The sequence below is a fragment of the Bombina bombina genome, chromosome 12 (genome assembly GCF_027579735.1).
Source record: "Bombina bombina isolate aBomBom1 chromosome 12, aBomBom1.pri, whole genome shotgun sequence".
Lineage (NCBI taxonomy): Eukaryota > Metazoa > Chordata > Amphibia > Anura > Bombinatoridae > Bombina > Bombina bombina.
Genome location: NC_069510.1, coordinates 23,769,979 through 23,791,210, shown reverse-complemented (window position 1 = coordinate 23,791,210; position 21,232 = coordinate 23,769,979). Strand labels below are relative to the sequence as shown.

Sequence of the window (21,232 nt, the reverse complement as noted above, 5' to 3'; positions counted from 1 at the left end):
AGGACAGTAAACACAATTCTCATGTAAATTAGCTCTTGAAATTGATGATTTTATAATTCTCAAAACTTAAAATGCACTCTACTCACTGCTCAAGGCTGACACTGCTACATACTTGTTCCTAATTGGCTTTAATTGATACTAGCTGCAAAAAATAAATACAAATACTTTATACTAACATAATGAACATAGCTAACCTTGTTGTCTGCAGGCTCAAACCCTGATTGGCTCCTCCAAATAAGGCAAATGGTGGAGTTTTGCTATTGATAAACTATTGCAATTAAAGAAGTGTTAAAGGGACAGTCAACATTTCAAATGTTACATGATTCTTTACTATGTGCAGAATTATGCAATATAAGTAACCTAAGGATAGTGTTTGCTTTTAAATAAAATAATATTTGAAAATATAGAATAAGTGAACTAAAAGTGCAGGTAAATCTAATAACAGTGACAGCTTTACCTATCGCAGGAGTGTGCAACATTTAGTTGTATGGTGTGATCGGGCTTGCTATCATTAGAGCCGTGATGCGTTTGTATGAAGAGGAGGTCTGCATTTGCAAGGTAAGTAAACATTTAGCTCACTAATTCTACATTTTCAAATATTTTTAAAAAGCAAAGACAGTAAAAAAAAGCAAAGGGCAGTATAATGTAACAGTTTAAACTACATTGACTGTCCCTTTAATTTGTTTTAAAAACGTTAAGACTGGGCTGACCTGTTATTCTATAGAAACACAACAGAAATGACTTTACTGTAATTACAAGGTAGCTACTGTCCCTTTAACATATACCGGTCCTGTCTGGTTGATCACTAGCCACATTTAAAGGGAAATGTTTTACTTATCGAATCCCACAGTCAAAAAGCACTTGATAAACATCCAGACAACACTTTACCTTTATTACTGAGTAACCTAAAAACTCTTTTATTGCAGGGGCAAAGCACACTGACATTACCTCCCTCCTGGATGTCACTACCAAACAGATGCAAACTCTACTTGCTCAATTCACTACATTTAACACATTAACCCTTTGATGACAACTTTCCGATGTAAACAAATTGAAATCCCGCGATCGTGCACACGATCGCAATATTTCAATGATGGAATTGGGTCAGGGGGCGTCCCTATGACGCTAGGCACGCCCTACAGACAGCGATCACATCCTGGAAGCGCCGTTGGCTTCAGGACAGCCAAACGGCTAGGAGGTTCTATTCCGTCCTAACAGCGCAATAGCCTAGCGCGGTTAGGATGGAATAGAACGTCATAACGGCGTTAAAAAGGTTAATACAAACTTTTACTCTAATCAATATTAATCCAACAAACACAAATACACACTCTACAAGTCCCTGCTCACATACCTTAAAGAGACAACACACAATTCTCTATGCTTTAGGAGCGTGCACGTCACCTAGTATTAACCTTACAAGTATTATAGGATTTGATCACAATAACAATACTGGACAAGGTTCATAAATAGCTATCTACCGAAAACAAGCTGTGTCTACCCTTATAAGAAGTCTGGGTTGGCTCCTCTGAATAAGGCAAGGGGGGGGGGGGAATTGGAAAAGCCACTGAAACATAATCACAGCAAACAACATGTTAATGTATTTAAAAAGCTTTCACACTTGGCCTGTATGTTAAATGATTGCACAAAAGTCCTGAAGTTACAATGTGTGGTATGTCCCTTTAACTGACAGCCAGCTGACTGGTAAGCATTCGGTGACCATTTGTACTGTATTTGTCTAAAACATTTACTGTGAAATTTAAAGCGACAGTTTGAAATTGTTGATTTAGTATGTGGTATCCCCACCTATTCAGAAAGTTTGTGGCCGCGCGTACCAGCTATAGATAAGCTTTGTAAACACAGCCAGCAGAAGAAATTACACTCCCAGTCGGATAAAGCAGAGATAAAGTAATAAAATGTTGATTTTCCATTGTTCTCTCAAAGTACTGGTGATTGTTTTATGGACAGATATAAGATAAAGAAGTAGGTATATGTGCACAATGTGATACAGTAATGAGATCTGATTATGCCTACAGATATAAGATACAGACACATGTATATGTGCACAATGTGATACAGTAATGAGATCTAATTATACCTACAAGCTCAACCGATTGTATTAGGTTGTGGCTTCAAAACACAAAATCAGAGCTTTAATATACAGAAATAAACCTTAAAAGCTAATTTTCATACATTTTTTACTCTGCAGTTGGTAAAAAAAGCCATTGTAAACACATTAAGGGAAAAACTATTTTACAGTATACTGTCCCTTTAAACTGAAATATCATTTGCACCTGGTGATTGTTCCAGCAGACAATACACAACAAAACAATTATGCTTGACCTGTGACCCCTTTTAGGGTTCTCCTGCTCTAGATAGACAGAAATCTGCTGACTCCAACTTCAAATTTGTATATTATGTTTGCTTAAAAATAGTTCTCATAACTGAGCAGTTGATTAATAACTCCTTCCTGCCAGTATTACACTGTTAGCACTTGATAACATTTGTTGAATAGTGTATCTAGGTAGGCCTCAGGAGATACGGATTTGGTGCTGCACAAATATGCATAAACTTATTGGCTCACCCAATGTGTTTAACTAGCTCCCAGTAATGCCATTTCTGCAGCTTCAACAAAGGATAATAAAAGAATGAAGCAAAATAGATAATATAAATACATTTGAAAGTTGTTTAAAATTGTATGACCTATCTGAATCATGAAAGAAAAAACTTGGGTTTCATGTCCCTTTAATCTACAGGATTACCCATAATGCTTGCAACATAATTAACCTCAGATCAAACTGAAAGAGAGGCAGAACAGCCTTTATTAGGTTCACAAACAGATTATTATAATGGCTGTGGGCAGCTTGCGGTGTTAGAGCATTATCGGCCACCAAACTACTAGACGTGTCCTAGACATGGACTCATCTTCATCTTTAGAACTGCTCTTTTAAAGGCCCATTAATCTGAAATAGCTTGAAAGATAAACCCTTTCTACAACCTCAGCTACTGATTGCATAACTAGTGTTTATTTTAAAGAATAACAGTAAAAAAAATAAAGTTATTCTCTATTATTGGAGCATTTTAAAATCTACCCACAGGATACAAGTAGATCAATAGAATCCTGTGCTGCCCCCCACAGGACACAGGTAGATCAGAAAATCATGTGCTGCCCCCACAGGACACAGGTAGATTAGAAAACCATGTGCTGCCCCCACAGGACACAGGTAGATTAGAAAACCATGTGCTGCCCCCACAGGACACAGGTAGATTAGAAAACCATGTGCTGCCCCCACAGGACACAGGTAGATTAGAAAATCATGTGCTGCCCCCACAGGACACAGGTAGATCAGAAAATCATGTGCTGCCCCCACAGGACACAGGTAGATTAGAAAATCATGTGCTGCCCCCACAGGACACAGGTAGATTAGAAAATCATGTGCTGCCCCCACAGGACACAGGTAGATCAGAAAATCATGTGCTGCCCCCACAGGACACAGGTAGATCAGAAAATCATGTGCTGCCCCCACAGGACACAGGTAGATCAGAAAATCATGTGCTGCCCCCACAGGACACAGGTAGATCAGAAAATCATGTGCTGCCCCCACAGGACACAGGTAGATCAATAAATCATGTGCTGCCCCCACAGGACACAGGTAGATCAATAAATCATGTGCTGCCCCCACAGGACACAGATAGATCAATAAATCATGTGCTGCCCCACAGGACACAGGTAGATCAGAAAATCATGTGCTGCCCCACAGGACACAGGTAGATCAGAAAATCATGTGCTGCCCCCACAGGACACAGGTAGATCAATAAATCATGTGCTGCCCCCACAGGACACAGGTAGAGCAATAAATCATGTACTGCCCCCACAGGACACAGGTAGATCAGAAAATCATGTGCTGCCCCACAGGACACAGGTAGATCAGAAAATCATGTGCTGCCCCACAGGACACAGGTAGATCAGAAAATCATGTGCTGCCCCCACAGGACACAGGTAGATCAGAAAACATGTGCTGCCCCCACAGGACACAGGTAGATCAGAAAATCATGTGCTGCCCACACAGGACACAGGTTGATCAGACAAAATCATGTGCTGCCCCCACAGGACACAGGTAGATCAGAAAATCATGTGCTTGCCCCCACAGGACACAGTGTAGATCAGAAAATATGTGCTGCCCCCACAGGAACAGGTAGATCAATAAATCATGTGCTGCCCCCACAGGACACAGGTAGATCAATAAATCATGTGCGCCCCCACAGGACACAGATAGATCAGAAAATCATGTGCTGGCCCCCAACAGGACACAGATCAGAAAATCCTGTGCTTGCCACCCTCAGGACACAGACTCCAGAAAATCATGTGCCCTGCCCCCACAGGACACAGGTAGATCAGAAAATCATGTGCTGCCCCCACAGGACACAGATCAAAAAAATCATATGCTGCCCCCCAAGGACACAGATCACCGGAAAATCATGTGCTGCCCCCACAGGACACAGATCAGAAAATCATGTTGCTGCCCCCTACAGGACACAGGTAGATCAATAAATCATGTGCTGCCCCCACAGGACACAGGTAGATCAGAAAATCAATGTGCTGCCCCCACAGGACACAGGTAGATCAGAAAATCATGTAGCTGCCCCCCACAGGACACAGGTAGATCAGCAAAATCATGTGCCCCTGCCCCCACAGGACGCAGGTAGATCAGAAAATCATGTGCTGCCCCCTACAGACACAGGTAGATCAATAAATCATGTGCTGCCCCCACAGGACAGCAGGTAGATCCATAAATCCATGTGCTGCCCCCCACAGGACGCAGGTAGTACAATAAATCAAGTGCTGCCCCCCACAGGACGCAGGTAGATCAGAAAATCATGTGCTGCCCCCTACAGGACACAGGTAGATCAATAAATCATGTGCTGCCCCCACAGGACGCAGGTAGATAAAAAAAATCAGCATTTGCAGTGACTAAACAAGAACTGTCACTGCGATTACTTTCTGCCCATGAGCACTTGACAGCCACACAAGGGAGACAATTTTGCTAGTGTATAACTCCTGCAAAGGGTTAAAAACAAAGTCCCACTCTGGAGCTACAATCATTGCAGATCCAAAAGTAGTCAATGGTTGGTCAACCAATCAGGAGTGGCAGTCACACGGGCAATAAGTGGTACTTTACCTGTGTGTTTAATCCCTTTCCAGAGATTAATAGTTATCTATGGCTAGTAATGCAAACATTACTTACAATAATAAAAGAGACCACCGCATATTTGTTAAAAGGGACACTAAACCCAATATTTCTATTTAATGATTCAAATAGAGCTGCAAGTTTAAGCAACTTTCTAATTTACTCCTATTATCATGTTTTCTTCATTCTCTTGCTATCTTTATTTGAAAAGCAGGAATGTAAAGCTTAGGAGCAGGGCCATTTTTGTTTCAGCACCTGGGTAGCGCTTGCTGATTGGTGGCTAAATGTAGTGCTACCCAGGGTGCTAAACCAAACATGGGCCGGCTCCTAAGCCTTACATTCTTGCTTTTAAAATAAAGCTAGCAAGAGAATAAAGAAAAATTGATAATAGGAGTAAATTATAACATTGCTTAAAATTGCATGCTCTATCTGAACCATGAAAGAATTTGGGTTTAGTATCCAATTAAAGGCAATGATTAGAGGATAACTGCTATCTCCCTTTTATGTTACAATACAACTTTTCCATAAGATATATTATATTCTCAATTCTTTGAATTATTTTACAACCATAATGAAAACACATACACATCCCTATAGCTAATCTCATGCTTCTTTCTTCTCTATCTCTGCAAGGGGTAGATTTGAGTCTAGACTTATACATTAATCACCGCAATACAGTCGGATGATTCAGTGTCACAAAACCAACCCGTTTTAACCTATTAGCTGCCAAAGAACGCTGCAAAGGATTTGAAAGCTTAACGCTGCCTCCCTTTCTGGCTGGCAAGGGGTTAAATGTTTGTATTACCGATATAAAAACTCTATAAATGGTTTGAAGTGAGGGCTGAGGAATGCAAGACTGCAGAATCATACAAATCCTAATAAAACTGAACAGCAGAATTAATTAGAAAAGAAATACTGATTGGCAGCTTTCAAACATCCTATCATTTTACTAAGAAGAAGGTTCATAAAACTGTAATGAAGAAAATGTATAAAGAGAGAGCCTTTAATTACAGTAAAATACTGCATGCAGATTATAGTATATAGTTAATAGGGATGTGTGATCCGTGTCATTCAGTTTGGGGTCACCGGATACATTTGTACAAAAGTGCAACACCCAGACTCCCAGATTCACAAAGGTATTTAAGTTTTGAGTGGGGTGTAAAAGTTAAAATGAAGCCAACATGATTTGGATAGCAAACAAAAAAACACTTTCCAATTTATGTTATGAACTTTACCACTATCCCTTGGTCTCCTTGGGTGAAACAGCTCATTTCTGTGAGAGCATACTGAGGTAGGCTCAGGAGCAAACACGAGTCTTGAACAAGGATGGAAAAATATTGGCACCTCTGAAGTAAACGACTATGGGGTCAATTTATCAATTGCTGGGCGGACATGAGTCGCTGTAGCGAAGCATAAACTGACGGCATTTAACATTGCACAAGCATTTCTGGTGAAATACTTGTGCAATGCTGCCCCCTGAACTGGCTGCTAGCAGGGGGTGTCGATCATTCAGATCAGATCGGGATGATTGCAATCATGGCGGAAAAGTGAAGGAGCAGTGGTCTTATGAACGCTACTTCTTAACTTAAGTTTCCGGGTAGCCGCATCCGCTGGTCGTTATATCCACCCCTTGGTCTCATCTAGTTTCTATTTATTGTTAATTGTTACAATTTTTTTTAGATACTTGTGAAAATTGTGAGAACTGTGATAAACTGTGAATATTCACAAAGGTGAGAGAGAACAGTTATGTCTTGTTTCTTAAAAACATTTTTATTACAAAACACAATACAACGGCTGTGATGTTCCTAAAATGCAAGTCTCCTCAATAACTCTGCTCCCTCCTGTATTTTGTCCCTCGTCTCCAGCTACATCCGCTTCGCTCTGCCCATAGCCACTTCCTCTCGTTACCTCTCCACATTCCCATCTAAAGGACTTCTCCGTATTGGTCCCTGTCTTGTAAAACTCTCTGCCTCTCTCCACTCAACTCTCCACTAATTTTCAGAGTTTCAAGTGCTCCTTAAAGGGACATTAAACACTAAATAAATAATTGCTTGAATTATGTATTTAGAGCAAAGATTAGCCATAGAATAATTTGTACATATATTTGTAAAAATTATATTAGTAGTTTAAATTAATGTCCAAAATGAAGTGGGAGCCACCATATTGTAACTTAGGTTACCATTTCGGCTGAGGCCAATTAGGAATGGTTATAAATGGCTTATAAAGTGTGCAACCAATGACTGTGTGGGATATAGCTGTGTCTGCACTTCCATGTTTAACATGAACTGGAAAGCCCACAAAATTCAGATTTAAATTACAGGAAAGGAAAAATAAATAAATAATGAAAGTATAATGCAAAGTTGTTTTACTACATGAAATTAAACAATTTATATTAATATCTTGTCATGTTTAATGCCCGTTTAAAGGCTCTACCACTCAGAGACGTGTACAATATACACTAACCTTTCTTACCCCAGTTCCTCTCCATCTATTGTCAGTCCTGTGTACCCCCTTAGCATGTAAGTATACTAGACCAGCTGTCCTGCAGACCTCCCTCTTGGTGATCTACAGTAGTTGTCATCTAGTGCTACCTCTGTATACCATGCCTGTGTTTATAGTGCTACTCTACAAATAAATGCTAATACAATTATATCAATCTTCTTATGATTTCTCAATACAAAATAATTTTATAAAATCCTGGCAGATGAACAGCAACTCCTACTACTTCCTATGGAATTTAGAAAAAAAAGTTGTGGCCTCTATCTTCATTTTGCCGGAATAATCACAGCTGCCAGTGTGCTTGCTGTTTCCATTTCTTGCAAATGGTCTAAAATGTTTAAGGAACATGAAACCCATTTTTTTTTCTTTCAGGATTCAGAAAAAACATTACAATTTTAAAACAACTTTACAATGTACTTCTCTTATTTAGTTTACTTTGTTCTCTTGGTATCCTTAGCTGAAAAACATGCATAGGTAGGCTTAGAAGATGGGAGCTAGCTGCTGATTGGTGGTTGCACATATATGTCTCTTGTCATTGAGTTACTTATGTGTTCAGCTAGTTTGCAGTAGTTTATTGCTGCTCCTTCAACAAATGATACCAAGAAAATGAAGCAAATATGATACTGGAAAGTGTTTCATGAAATGTTGGGTTTCATGTCTTTAAGGGATTGGAAATTTTTTATGATTCCATGCACAAATAATTAAGCAAACAGTTAATGTATTACCAGTTTCTATTCAAACTTTGCTTTTAGAGAATATATATATATATATATATATATATATATACATACACATATATATTATATATGCCTTTAAGAGTATTGTCTTTAAGAAATAAGCTACACTTGCATTTTCTTCTGTTCTCATAGCAGGGCTTATCTAGAAAGAGTGGGATGTAACATTCCATGAGACAGATAGTGCTAGGCTAGTGTGAGAATATTAGTTTGTTATGAAAAACACTCTTAGCTAATTAAAATGTCTGCTATTAATGCCTTATTATGAGTGACATAAAGCTAGACACTTACAAAACCTTTAGGTTTAATTATTTGAATCGGGGGGCTGGAAAGTCTGGTAGGTAACATCTTAGAGAGATGTTTCATACAGCATCTGTGAGATTAGCAGCTTTTATTCTACTGATTTATGATAACTTTCTGAGCTATCGTGATGATCTGCCTGTGTGCCACTGTAAGCTGCTATTAATGCCTTATTCAAAACCCGAAGAAAAGTAATGCATTTATAGTTGAATCCCTGCTTAGTGTAACTATTATGTTTTAATACATTTGCAAGCTGATTAATAATTTGTGTTACTGCAATAAGTTCATAATAAAACACTGTTATTATTATACTGCATTCTTGTGCGTCAGTTCCCTTTTTCAGTACTATAGTGATACTTAGTTTGTGCTTTCCCTAGCGCCGGGACATAACAATGTCTCTTTAAGACCAGCTGCTACACTTATGAAAATGAGCAGGTGAAGCAAAAAAAGCACCAGGGTGGAATTCCTGGGTACTATAACAGACTCCATATTTCTAACAGACCTATGGGGTCCTGACCTCCTACTTGGGTATCCTGGTAAGTGCACACCTTCCCAACTGGTCTCACTCCAGGAGAAATGTAATGGGGTCTCCTTCATAATGTGGTCCACATAAAGAGTACACTTTAGTTGTGAATACTGTGGCATGTTCCTTCCCAGTTTAAAGGGACAGTAACAGCAAAATAAAACTTTCTTAAGTCGATATAATACTCAAGAGCATGTGCACGTCTTTGCACTCTATAGGCATAGTCACAACAAAAATAAAAATGTATGCCTTACCTGATAAATGAATTTCTTCCTATGGTCAACGATCCATTACTTCCTGAGAATATACTCTTCTCTACCACTAAGAGGGGGCAAAAGATTCCCAAACCCCAGGAGCTCTATAAAACCCCTCCCAGCCACACAGGTACCTTAATGATGAGCCATAAAAGAAGCAGGGGGGAAAAAAAAAGATGTGCTAAAGAAAATACTAAACCTAAAAACAAAGGGTGGGGACTAATGGACTCTCAACCACCATGAAAGACAATTAATTTAAAAAGGTACTCATAAATGATGTTTTCTTTAATACAGGTGGTGAGAGTCCAAGATCCATTACTCCAGGGAACTTATACCCTTTGCTGTTGAGTTCACGATTAATAACATAAAGGGAGGGATTTAAAAAAACATCTTTTATTAATAAGAAAATAAATCCACAACCTCACAGAAAACCCAACACGGATGACAAAATGTTCTTTTTTTTTCTTCTTTTAAATGCACTTAAAAAAATAAATCAATCAGGAAAGAAAAAAATCAACTGCCTGAAGGACCTTCCTACCAAAAGCTGCCTCAGAAGAAGAAAAAATATCAAAATGGTAGAGTTTTGTAAAAGTATGCAAAGAAGACCAAGCAGCTGCTTTGCAAATTTGGTCAACTAAAGTCTGATTCTTGAAAGTCCAAGAATTGGCGACGGACCTAGTAGAATGAGCAGTAATCCGTTGGTGCCTCCAAGTAAGCCTTATGATTCAAGAGTTTCAACCAAAAGGCCAAAGAAACAGCAGAAACATTCTGTCCTTTTCTAGCGCCAGAAATAAAGTTAATAGACAAGCTAGAAGTCTGTCGAAAGTCCATAGTAACATCAGTATAAAAGAAAGAAATCTTTGTCTTGATTGTAATACATTAGGTTACAGCAATTTAAGTGTGCAAAAAAGGAGATATACTTTTTTGCCGCCTATTTGAGAAGATTAGAATCTAGTCACAAGTATTTAATACAGAGGAAAATAACAGATCTGTAATTAACAAGTATCTTCATTCACAAAGCAGTGAGCTAATCAAACTCAAGAGACCAAAAATATAATAAATGACAACCCCACCCCATGACTGTAAACTCAGGGGCCACTCACATATGCTGTACAAGCAAAGGTACAACAATAAATACAACAAAATATTTTAAAAAGCACAGCCACATTATTTTTAATACATATACTATATAAGGGGGGGGGCTTACATTTTTTTATTTCTTTTTTTGCCTAAAATCCTGATGAGTACGAAGTTATTCTATATGGTTAAGCCAACAGCATGTACTATATGGTTAAGCCAACAGCATGTACTATATGGTAAGCCAACAGCATGTACTATATGGTAAGCCAACAGCATGTACTATATGGTTAAGCCAACAGCATGTACTATATGGTAAGCCAACAGCATGTACTATATGGTAAGCCAACAGCATGTACTATATGGTTAAGCCAACAGCATGTACTATATGGTTAAGCCAACAGCATGTACTATATGGTTAAGCCAACAGCATGTACTATATGGTTAAGCCAACAGCATGTACTATATGGTTAAGCCAACAGCATGTACTATATGGTTAAGCCAACAGCATGTACTATATGGTTAAGCCAACAGCATGTACTATATGGTTAAGCCAACAGCATGTACTATATGGTAAGCCAACAGCATGTACTATATGGTTAAGCCAACAGCATGTACTATATGGTAAGCCAACAGCATGTACTATATGGTTAAGCCAACAGCATGTACTATATGGTTAAGCCAACAGCATGTACTATATGGTAAGCCAACAGCATGTACTATATGGTTAAGCCAACAGCATGTACTATATGGTTAAGCCAACAGCATGTACTATATGGTTAAGCCAACAGCATGTACTATATGGTTAAGCCAACCAGCATGTACTATATGGTAAGCCAACAGCATGTACTATATGGTTAAGCCAACAAGCATGTACTATATGGTTAAGCCAACAGCATGTAACTATATGGTAAGCCAAACAGCATGTACTACTAATGGTTAAGCCTAACAGCATGTACTAGATGGTTAAGCCAACAGCATGTACTATATGGTTAGCCAAACAGCATGTACTATATGGTTAAGCCAACAGCAAGTACTATATGGTAAGCCGACAGCAATGTACTATATGGTTAAGCCAACAGGCATGTACTATAATGGTTAAGCCAACAGCATGTACTATATGGTTCAAGCCAACAGCATGTACTATATGGTTAAGCCAACAGCATGTGCTATATGGTTAAGCCAACAGCATGTACTATATGGTTAAGCCAACAGCATGTACTATATGGTTAAGCCGAACAGCATGTGCTATATGGTTAAGCCAACAGCATGGAATATATGGTAAGCCAACAGCATGTACTATAAGGGATGTACACTATAAATATATATAGAGGTCATGGATCTAGATTAGGTGCATCTGAAAGGGTCTCTTTCTGCCATCTTGGATTCGCACCAAATCTTTGCGTCTATGTGTACACGGAGTATATGAACCCTGCTATAAAAACCTAATCATGCATGATACTATAAAACATGGCATTGTTAGATCTGTATATTCTAAGGGGCATATGTATCAAGCTTCGAATGGAGCTTGATGGCCCGTGTTTCTGGCGAGCCTGTAGGCTCGCCAGAAACCGCAGTTATGAAGCAGCGGTCACAAAGACCGCTGCTCCATAAACTGTCCGCCTGCTCTGAGCAGGTGGACACACATCGCCACAATACAACCCGATCGGGTTGATTGACACCCCCCTGCTGGCGGCCCATTGGCCGCGAGTCTGCAGGGGGCGGCGTTGCACCAGCAGCTCTTGTCGGATCAGGTCCGCCAGACCTTGAAGAATATGCCCCTAAGCCTTTACATGGTTTTCTTAAACATGACAAATCCTTACTTTTCCTTGTAATCCAGGAAAACTTGGCCCATACTGCTTCCGCCAGACATAATAGAGAGTTCAATACTTCTCAGGAAATTAAAGTGAACTTTAATAAGCTCCTATATTGAAAAAAAAAAAGAAAAAGAAAAAAGTATAAATAAAAATAGGACAGACAAAACCTTTACTAAAAACATTTCTTGTGATTGATCACTAAATTAAAGGGACATTATACACCCAAAAAAATATTAGCTAATTAAATAAAATGTTTGATTTAGAATAAGATTGTAATTAACACGCATAAGCTATTTTGCTTCTAAAGCTGCTAAAAGTTGGAAGAAACTTGCATTTCTTTAGCAGCATATGAATACGGACGTAATGCCCATTACTTATACAGATACGGTTTTTACCTCCCTCCCTAAGTAGTGGGCTTGCAGCCAGCCGTCTTGCTGGGGCTGTTTGTTTAATGGGCAGTGTTTTATTCATATGTAGGATTCACTTTACAGACAAATCAGCTACTTACAGATATTACCTAGATATTAGTAAAATGCATAAAATTGTGCACCAAAACAGAATAATGGCACAAATAACTCATATATAGCGTGATCAGTACAAATAAATGTACATGGATTGATTTGAATGGAAAATGTTGCTTTGGCAGGTAAACGGAGCAACTAAATGTGTTTGTTACAGCTGAATCAATATCCCATAAGTCTGTACAAACTGCTCAGAGACAAAACTTTAAGCAACAGTCTAATTTACTCCTATTATTAATCTTTCTTCATTCTCTTGCTATCTTTATTTAAAAAGCAGGAATGTAAAGCTTAGGAGCCAGCCTATTTTTGGTTAAGAATCTGGGTTATGCCTGCTTATTGGTTTGCTAAATGTAGCCGCCAAAAAGCAACCGCTTTCCAGGGTGCTGAACCTAAAATGGGACGGCCCCTAAGCTTTACCCTCCTCCGTTTTAAATAAAGATAGCAAGAGAATGAAGCAAAATTGGTAATATGAGTAAATTAGAAAATTGTTTAAAATTACTGCATTACTGCTCTATCTGAATCATGAAAGAAAAAAATGTGGGTTTAGTGTCCTTTTAAAGGGACATGAAATTGGAAATTTGAGAAACAGAAGATAATTATCTTTAATAGCTCAGATAGAGTAGGACATTTTAAGAAACTTCAATTTATTTCTGTTAGCAAATCTACTTTATGCTCATGTTATCATTTGTTGAAAGCATACCTAGGTAGGCTGATTGCTGCACACACACATATGCCTCTTGTCATTGGCTCATCAGATGTCTTCAGCTAGCTCCCAGCAGGGCACTTATATGTGTTACATAGTTCTATAGTTATATCCAAGTAACAGTGCAATAATAAAATACGCTATCATCTTCTTTATACATTTATATGTCCTTTTAATAGTCTGTGGTTATTTGTAGTAGTTACTTAAAGGGATATGAAACATACATTCTTTATTTCATGATTCAGATAGAACATGCAATTTTAAGCAACTTTCTTTGTTCTATTGGTATCTTTAGTTGAAAAGCAGGAATGTAAGCTTAGGAGCAGGCTAATTTGGGTTTCATATCCCTTTAACTCAGTATGAGTAACCATTTAGCTGACAATCTTTGTTCACTTTTAGTTGTACAAATTTGTCAGTTCTCTCTTTTCTCAGAGGTCTCATGGACTAATCCTTTTGGTTTTGTTCATTTATATCTAGTGAAAAAGGGACACTACTCAATGGCGAAACAGGGAGCTTATATAGATAGCTAGTAAATCAGAGGTTCCTTGGGTACAGCGTTTATTTTATTTTTTATTATTTATTATCAGTAAAGAAAAAACTAGTGCGAAAAAAAAGACCATAGGCAGGAGAATGAGAGATGAGAGAGTGAGAACAGGGGAAGAGAGAGGGAAAGAAAGAGAGAAGAAGGAAAGAGATAGAGGAGAGAGGAAGGGAGGAGAGAGGAAAGAAAGAGAGAGAGGGGAGAGAAAAGAAAGAGAGAGGACAGGAGAGAGAGGAAGGAGAGAGAGAAAGGCGAGAGGAAAGATAGAGGAAGGAAAGAGAGAGAGAGAGAGAGAGAGAAAGGAAAGAGAGACAGAGGAATGAAAGAGAGGAGAGAGGAAGGAAAGAGAGAGAGAGGGGAGAGAAAAGAAAGAGAGAGGAAGGAGAGAGAGAAAGGCGAGAGGAAAGATAGAGGAAGGAAAGAGAGAAGAGAGAGAGAGAGAAAGAAAAGAGAGACAGAGGAATGAAAGAGAGGAGAGAGGAAGGAAAGAGAGGAAGGAAAGAGGAAAGAAAGAGAGAGAGGGGAGAGGAAAGAAAGAAAATAGAGAAAGGAGAGAGGAAAGAGAGAAAGGAGAGAGGAAAGAAAGAGAGAGGAAGGAAAGAGATAGAGGAGAGAGGAAGGGAGGAGAGAGGAAGGAAAGAGAGAAAGGAGAGAAGAAAAAGAGAGAGAGGGGAGAGAAAAGAAAGCGAGAGGAAGGAGAGAGAGGAAGGAGAGAGAGAAAGGCAAGAGGAACGATAGAGGAAGGAAAGAGAGACAGAGGAATGAAAGAGAGGAGAGAGTAAGGAAAGAGAGAAAGGAAGGAAAGAGAGGAAGGAAAGAGGAAAGAAAGAGAGAGGAAGGAAAGAGAGGAAAGAAAGAAAATAGAGAAAGGAGAGAGGAAAGAGAGAAAGGAGAGAGGAAAGAAAGAGAGAGGGGAGAGGAAAGAAAGAGAGAGGGGAGTGGAAGGAAAGAGAGAGGAGTGGAAGGAAAGAGAGAGAGAGGAGTGGAAGGAAAGAGAGAGGAAGAAAAGAGAGGAGAGAGGAAAGAAAGAGAGATGGGAGAGTAAGGAAATAGAGAGGAAGAAAAGAGAGGAGAGAGGAAAGAAATTGAGATGGGAGAGGAAGGAAATAGAGAGGAAGAAAAGAGAGGAGAGAGGAAAGAAAGAGAGATGGGAGAGTAAGGAAATAGAGAGGAAGAAAAGAGAGGAGAGAGGAAAGAAAGAGAGATGGGAGTGGAAGGAAGGAGAGAGGAAGAAAAGAGAGATGGGAGAGGAAGGAAATAGAGGAAGCAAAGAGATAAAGCAGAGAGGAAAGAAAGAGAGAGGAAGGAAAGAGAGAAAGGAGACAGGAAAGAGAGAGAGGGAGAGGAAAGAAAGAGAGAGGAAGGAAAGAGAGAAAGGAGTGAGGAAGGAATAAAGTGAGGAAGGAAAGAGAGAGTGAGGAGAGAGGAAGGAATGAAAGAGGAAGGAAAGAGAGAGAGGAGAAGAAAGAAAGAGAGAGGAGAGAGAGAGAGAGAGAGAGAGAGAGAAAAAGTGAGATGATGGAAAAAGAGAAAGGAGAGAGGAAAGAAAGAGAGAGAGGGGAGAGGAAAGAAAGAGAGAGAGAAAGAGGGGAGAGGGAAAAGGTGAGAAAACAGAGGAGAGGTGGGAGGGAAAAAAAAGAGATAGAAGATACAGAGGAAGAGAGTGACAAGGGGCAGAAATTGAGAGGCAGAAAAAACAATAGTTTTTTTAGTTTTCATTTCATTTGTACAGTGAATGCCCAAATACATCACATATTTACCTCTAGGTTTGTAAAGATTGCGGCTATCTCCTGTGAATTCAGTATCTGCCTCAGAGGAATCATGTAATTCTGAAGAAAGAAATGGGCGAATACGGACTTGAGAGCACCAGAGTTTTACCTAACTGAAACGTAAATACAGATAAAACATGATCTAAAAATGCTAACAATATGTTACTAATTCCCTTAATTAGAGTTTATTCAATTTACTAAGTAATTAAAATGACTTTTTTTACTCTCGATGCTGAAAGACAATTTAGACCTCATAGTTCTGGGCAACACTAAAGAAATTTTGTGGGACAGTTTCAAAACTGGGACTGCTGTGCAACAGTGGGTAATTTATGTGTTAATACAGCTTTAAACTAAAAGCGCCACTTAAAGTCCAAAATTAAAGTTTCATGATTTACTCTTTCATAAACAAAAATGTACAAAGTATATTTATATGCACACTTTGTGAGGTACAAAGCCGATACTGAGCATGTGCAGAGTGCACAGTATATAAGTATATGCATTATATTGATTGGCTGCTGATGATCACATGATACTGGGGGGAGGGGAAAAGGGAACTTAACTCTGAAATTCTTCCCCAAAAAATAGTAAAAAATCTAGTACTAATTTGAAATTCAAAGTGCTAATGCATTGTCTTTTTATTATGTGTCTGTTAGTTATGCACGTTTACTGAATTTAATGATAATAATTCATAATAAACCCAATAAAAGGCCCATAATGCATTTTTTATGTCCCCACAGAAGATAATAGAAATAAAAAGCCTGGTCACTTACTGTTCTGATTTCTTCCAGTGTTTTGTAATATTTATCTTCTGTTTTCTCGAATTTCCAGTAAGCAGCAATTTCGTTGTCATCTTCGGTCATGCCCATTTTCTGAGGAATACAGGGAAATACTTATTTAGACCACTTATACATTAAAATTATCCCTCACTTGCGGTAGATAATAGGATTTATTTTACAACAAGAAATATAAACATTAAATCTAGAGTCTATTGCAGTTGTAATCCTTAAATCCTGGTTGTAATAACAAAGACTACAATGATTTCTACTTGGAATACCAGAAAGTAATACTTTCTAAATCTTCTCAGTTAAAGGGGGCATAAAACTTGAATGCATCCAATGAAACATCCAGTACAAAATGTAAGCGAACATACTTCTAGTAAAAGTACTGGACTGGGGGTGCTGTCTTTGGGTGAGCGCTATTTACTGTGCATTGAGCATATGTATAGTATGCCCTGTTCACCTACTCTCAAAACCAAACCTTTCTAGAGAGGCCAGTAGGGGCATGTGTTCAATCCAAATACAGGCATCGTCAATATATATGCTTTTTCAGCAGTGCGCATTGTATACCGCAAAAACGCTTCTTTCTAAACTGAAATTAACCCACATTCCGTATATAAACTCTGTAACCTAAAGTTTTCAAACTGCGTGCAAATCACCTAAAACCAGCTATTGTAACGGCCGCAGTTTTATAAACCTAGGTTACAGAATTTGGGTCACTCTAGGGAGCATCGGACAAGCTGTATTTTTTTTTTACACAAAAGCAAGATGTGTTTAATTTTCCTTTAATACAGCAGTGTATTATGCTCAATAGCTATTTACTTAGTAGCCAGGGAAAAAATTGCCAAAAACTGAAAATAGTCAAAAGTAAAATTTACTATTTCCCTTTCAGAATCTGACTAGACATGAAGTAATGTGATATAAATACTAGGCTTACATTATATTTTTTTTTACAGCCTCATGCATTGCAGGACTTCCTATTGACAGAACAACAAGATATACTTGTGTGTGTTCTATATGCCTTAAAAGGGACATTGTACACTAGATTTCCACACACCCCCCATAAATGTTTTGTAGATAATACATTTATATAGCCCATCTGGAAGTGTTTTGTAACAATCTATAGTTTTGCTTATTTTTTAAGAACATTGTGCTGATTTTCAGACTCCTAACCAAGCCCTACAGTGTCAGATGTATACGCGCGTTTACAGACTCCTGATTATGTGCTCTGTCTTTATAAGGGGGGAGTGTCTGCTTATTTTGTTTACTCAGCCCCTTTCAGTGGGTGTCCCAGCTTAACTTCAACAACAGTGCTAAACCGGGAGCTTCTAAGTACGTTTTCAAAAGGTTTTATACTGGATTTTCAGGGCATATTATTCTTTATAGCAGTGTCTATCACATGCAGTTATATGGAAATTGGTGTCTACTGTCCCTGTGAATGCAATATTAAACAGCTTTCCAATTTACTTTGATTATTAAATTAGGTTTGCTCTCTTGCTAGGTAGCCTGATAGTAGACTTGTGCAGCTTCGAAAAATTTGGTTCGGATCGATTCGGATCGATTCGAATTTCGGTTCGGATCGATTCAAATTCGGAAGAAATCGAATGAATTCGTTTCGGATTCATTCGGATTATTTTGGATTCGTGAAAAATTTGGTTCGATTCGGTTCGAATCGATTCGGAATTTCGGTAAGTGTTAAGTGGGATGTGCTGTGTATTACACTAGTATTATGTACTGTATATTAGGTTTAACCCATAGCAGAGTGATAAACCTAATATACTGTACAATACTAGTGTAATACACGGCCATCCGAATCCATCCGAATCTACCGAATAAATTTGAATAGATTCGGATTTATTCGGTAGATTCGGCACTACCGCAATTCGGAAATTCAAATCGATCCGAATCTCCGAATTCGACAAATTCGTCCGAATTTCGATTCGGACCGAATCGAATCGCACATGTCTACCTGATAGGTGCTCAGGAGTATGCATTGCATTAGAATACTATAGCAGCAGTTATTGTAGTAATGTTTGTAGCAATGTCATACATAGTTGCAAACACTGCGGCCATAGCATGCTAAAAATACTTGCACGCTCCTACCAGCCTGCCTAAGCTTTACTCTTCAACAAAAAATACCAAGAGAACAAAGCAAATATGTTACCAGAAATCATTTGAGAAGCTAACATTGTATGTTCTATCTAGATAAAAACAGTTTTATTTTCACTTTACTGTCACTTTAATGGCAACGTTTTGTTAAATACCAGACAAACAATACAGATATATGTACAATGGGAGAGGCTGCCAGCTATGTTTTATTGTAAGTTGTAAATGCCTTTTTAGAGTTTGTGGTGCGTTTATCTATTTACTGGCAGAGTGATGATTCGTATATCTGGCTTCAATTAATCATGTGAGGTTCAGAGTATCATCAAATTGCAAAGAATAAAACGATTTAAACTAAGAATGTAAAACTGAGATTGGAGCTAAAAATTTAAAAACAGTGCAGAGGCGTAACTAGAAACCACAGGGCCCAGGTCTATTGTGATTCAGATAGAGCATGACATTTTAAGAAACTTTCTAATTTACTCCTATTATCAAATTCTTTTCATTCTCTTGGTATCTTTATTTGAAATGCAAGAATGTAAGTTTAGATGCCGGCCCATTTTTGGTGAACACACTGTGTTGTTCTTGCTGATTGGTGGATAAATTCACCCACCAGTAAACAAGTGCTTTCCATGGTCCTGAACCAAAGAAATAGCTTAGATGCCTTCTTTTTCAAATAAAGAAAGCAAGAGAACGAAGAAAAATTGATAATAGGAGTAAATTAGAAAGTTGTTTAAAATTGCATGCTCTATCTGAATCACAAAAGAAAAAATTTGGGTTCAGTGTCCCCTTAATATACCTTTGGATACATTGCGCACAACCAGTATTTGGGCTACATGAAGATGAACTGCGCATAGTATAGAGTGTCATGCAGTTTTAGTCTCTGGGCCGGCTTCCCTAAAACTTGGGAGCATGCACCTATTATTTCTTATGGGCTGTGCTGTGTTTTTTAAATACTTGCTCTGCATAATTAAAAACAAAAAAACCCCACACAATTTACTATCACTTTAATATGCGTCATATAAGTCACGGCTGAGTCTCTGTGCAGGAACAGTGTTTTAATGCTGGTGCACAGGGCAGGTACAGCATACGTGCGTATGCCACTGAAAAAGTAATAACGTTTGCTAGAAGGAATATATTGCAAAAATGCTTTAAAACTGAAATGTACTACAGCACATTTTATTATTGCTGTATTGATTGTGCAATAATATGCGCTAAATTCCTCCAAAGGAGTAGAACACATAGATAAAATCAGTTCCAGACCGGCAGAACTCGGCTGGCCTTAAAGGGACATTAAACCCAAAACAATTATTTCATGATTCAGGTAGAAAATACCATTTTAAACAACATTCCTATTTACTTCTATTACCTAATTTACTTAATTCTTTAGATATATTTTGTTAAAGAAATAGCAATACACATGAGTGAACCAATCACATGAGGCATCTATGTGCAGCCACCAATCAGAAGCTACTGAGCCTATCTAGATATGCTTTTCAAGAAAGAATATCAAGAGAATGAAGCAAATTAGATAATAGAAGTAAATTAGAAAGTTGTTTAAAATGGTATTCTCCATCTGAATCATGAAAGAAAAAATTTGGGTTCAGTGTCCCTTTAAGCTAAACATGGCTGCTGAGCCAATCAGGCATTACATACTTGTATAGCAAACAATCACCGACCATGGTTCAGCTTTGGAGCAGACACACATTCACTCTTAAATAGTTATGTGTGTGTAACACATTACAGCATTTTATTGTTGCTCACTTACATCCCTTTAAGAAGGTAACACTTTTTTTTTTGAAGCACAAAAAGTTAAAGGGACATTCTAAAAGGAAAATAGTAGGCTGTAGAATGCTACAAGAATTTTTGCTTTATTAATCCTAGTTTACTATCTGTTTAACCCCCTAAAGTCACCCTCTGAAGCCACAAGCATTGCAAGTCGTAAGCAGAACAAAGCCAATGATTGGTGGATACATGTGACTGCCATTCCTGATTGGCTCATCAGCTGTATCCTAGGAGCCTCAAGGCTTATGGCTCTATAGTGGGACTGTAGGGGGGAAATACTTAGTAATCTAGTGTCAGCAACATAAAACAAGACATATCATTATTATTTATAGAATAACAATTTTGTATTTGTATGTCCCTTTAATAATTTAGCTGTCTGGTTACTGGTAAACACAACAGAACAGAAATTAGCAATATTACTTGTCTTACCTGCATGTACCTTATCTGAGGCATGGGAAGGTAAGTAAAAATGTGTTAATAATCACTGTACATTTGTTCCTGACTATCACAAATACCTCTAAAAACCACTGATGTTATATCAGGAAACACAAGTTTGTCATAATCATTTTTTATGAGAGTTTTAAAAGTTTGATGTTCCTTTAAATTAACCAGAACAGCAATGTGGTTCTATAACCTGAATAAAA

General features: G+C 38.2%; 1 protein-coding gene across 1 annotated transcript in view; it reads right to left on the bottom strand.

Annotated features, from left to right (window-relative positions):
- Positions 1-21,232, bottom strand: part of VAV2 (vav guanine nucleotide exchange factor 2) — a 523,802-nt gene that overhangs the window by 65,940 nt on the left and 436,630 nt on the right. The window contains exons 6-8 of the mRNA XM_053695707.1: positions 16,695-16,793; positions 15,916-15,984; positions 12,397-12,497 (exon numbers count right to left, since the gene is read on the bottom strand). Coding sequence (XP_053551682.1) covers positions 12,397-12,497; positions 15,916-15,984; positions 16,695-16,793 — 269 coding nt within the window. The remainder of the gene's footprint in view (positions 1-12,396; positions 12,498-15,915; positions 15,985-16,694; positions 16,794-21,232) is intronic.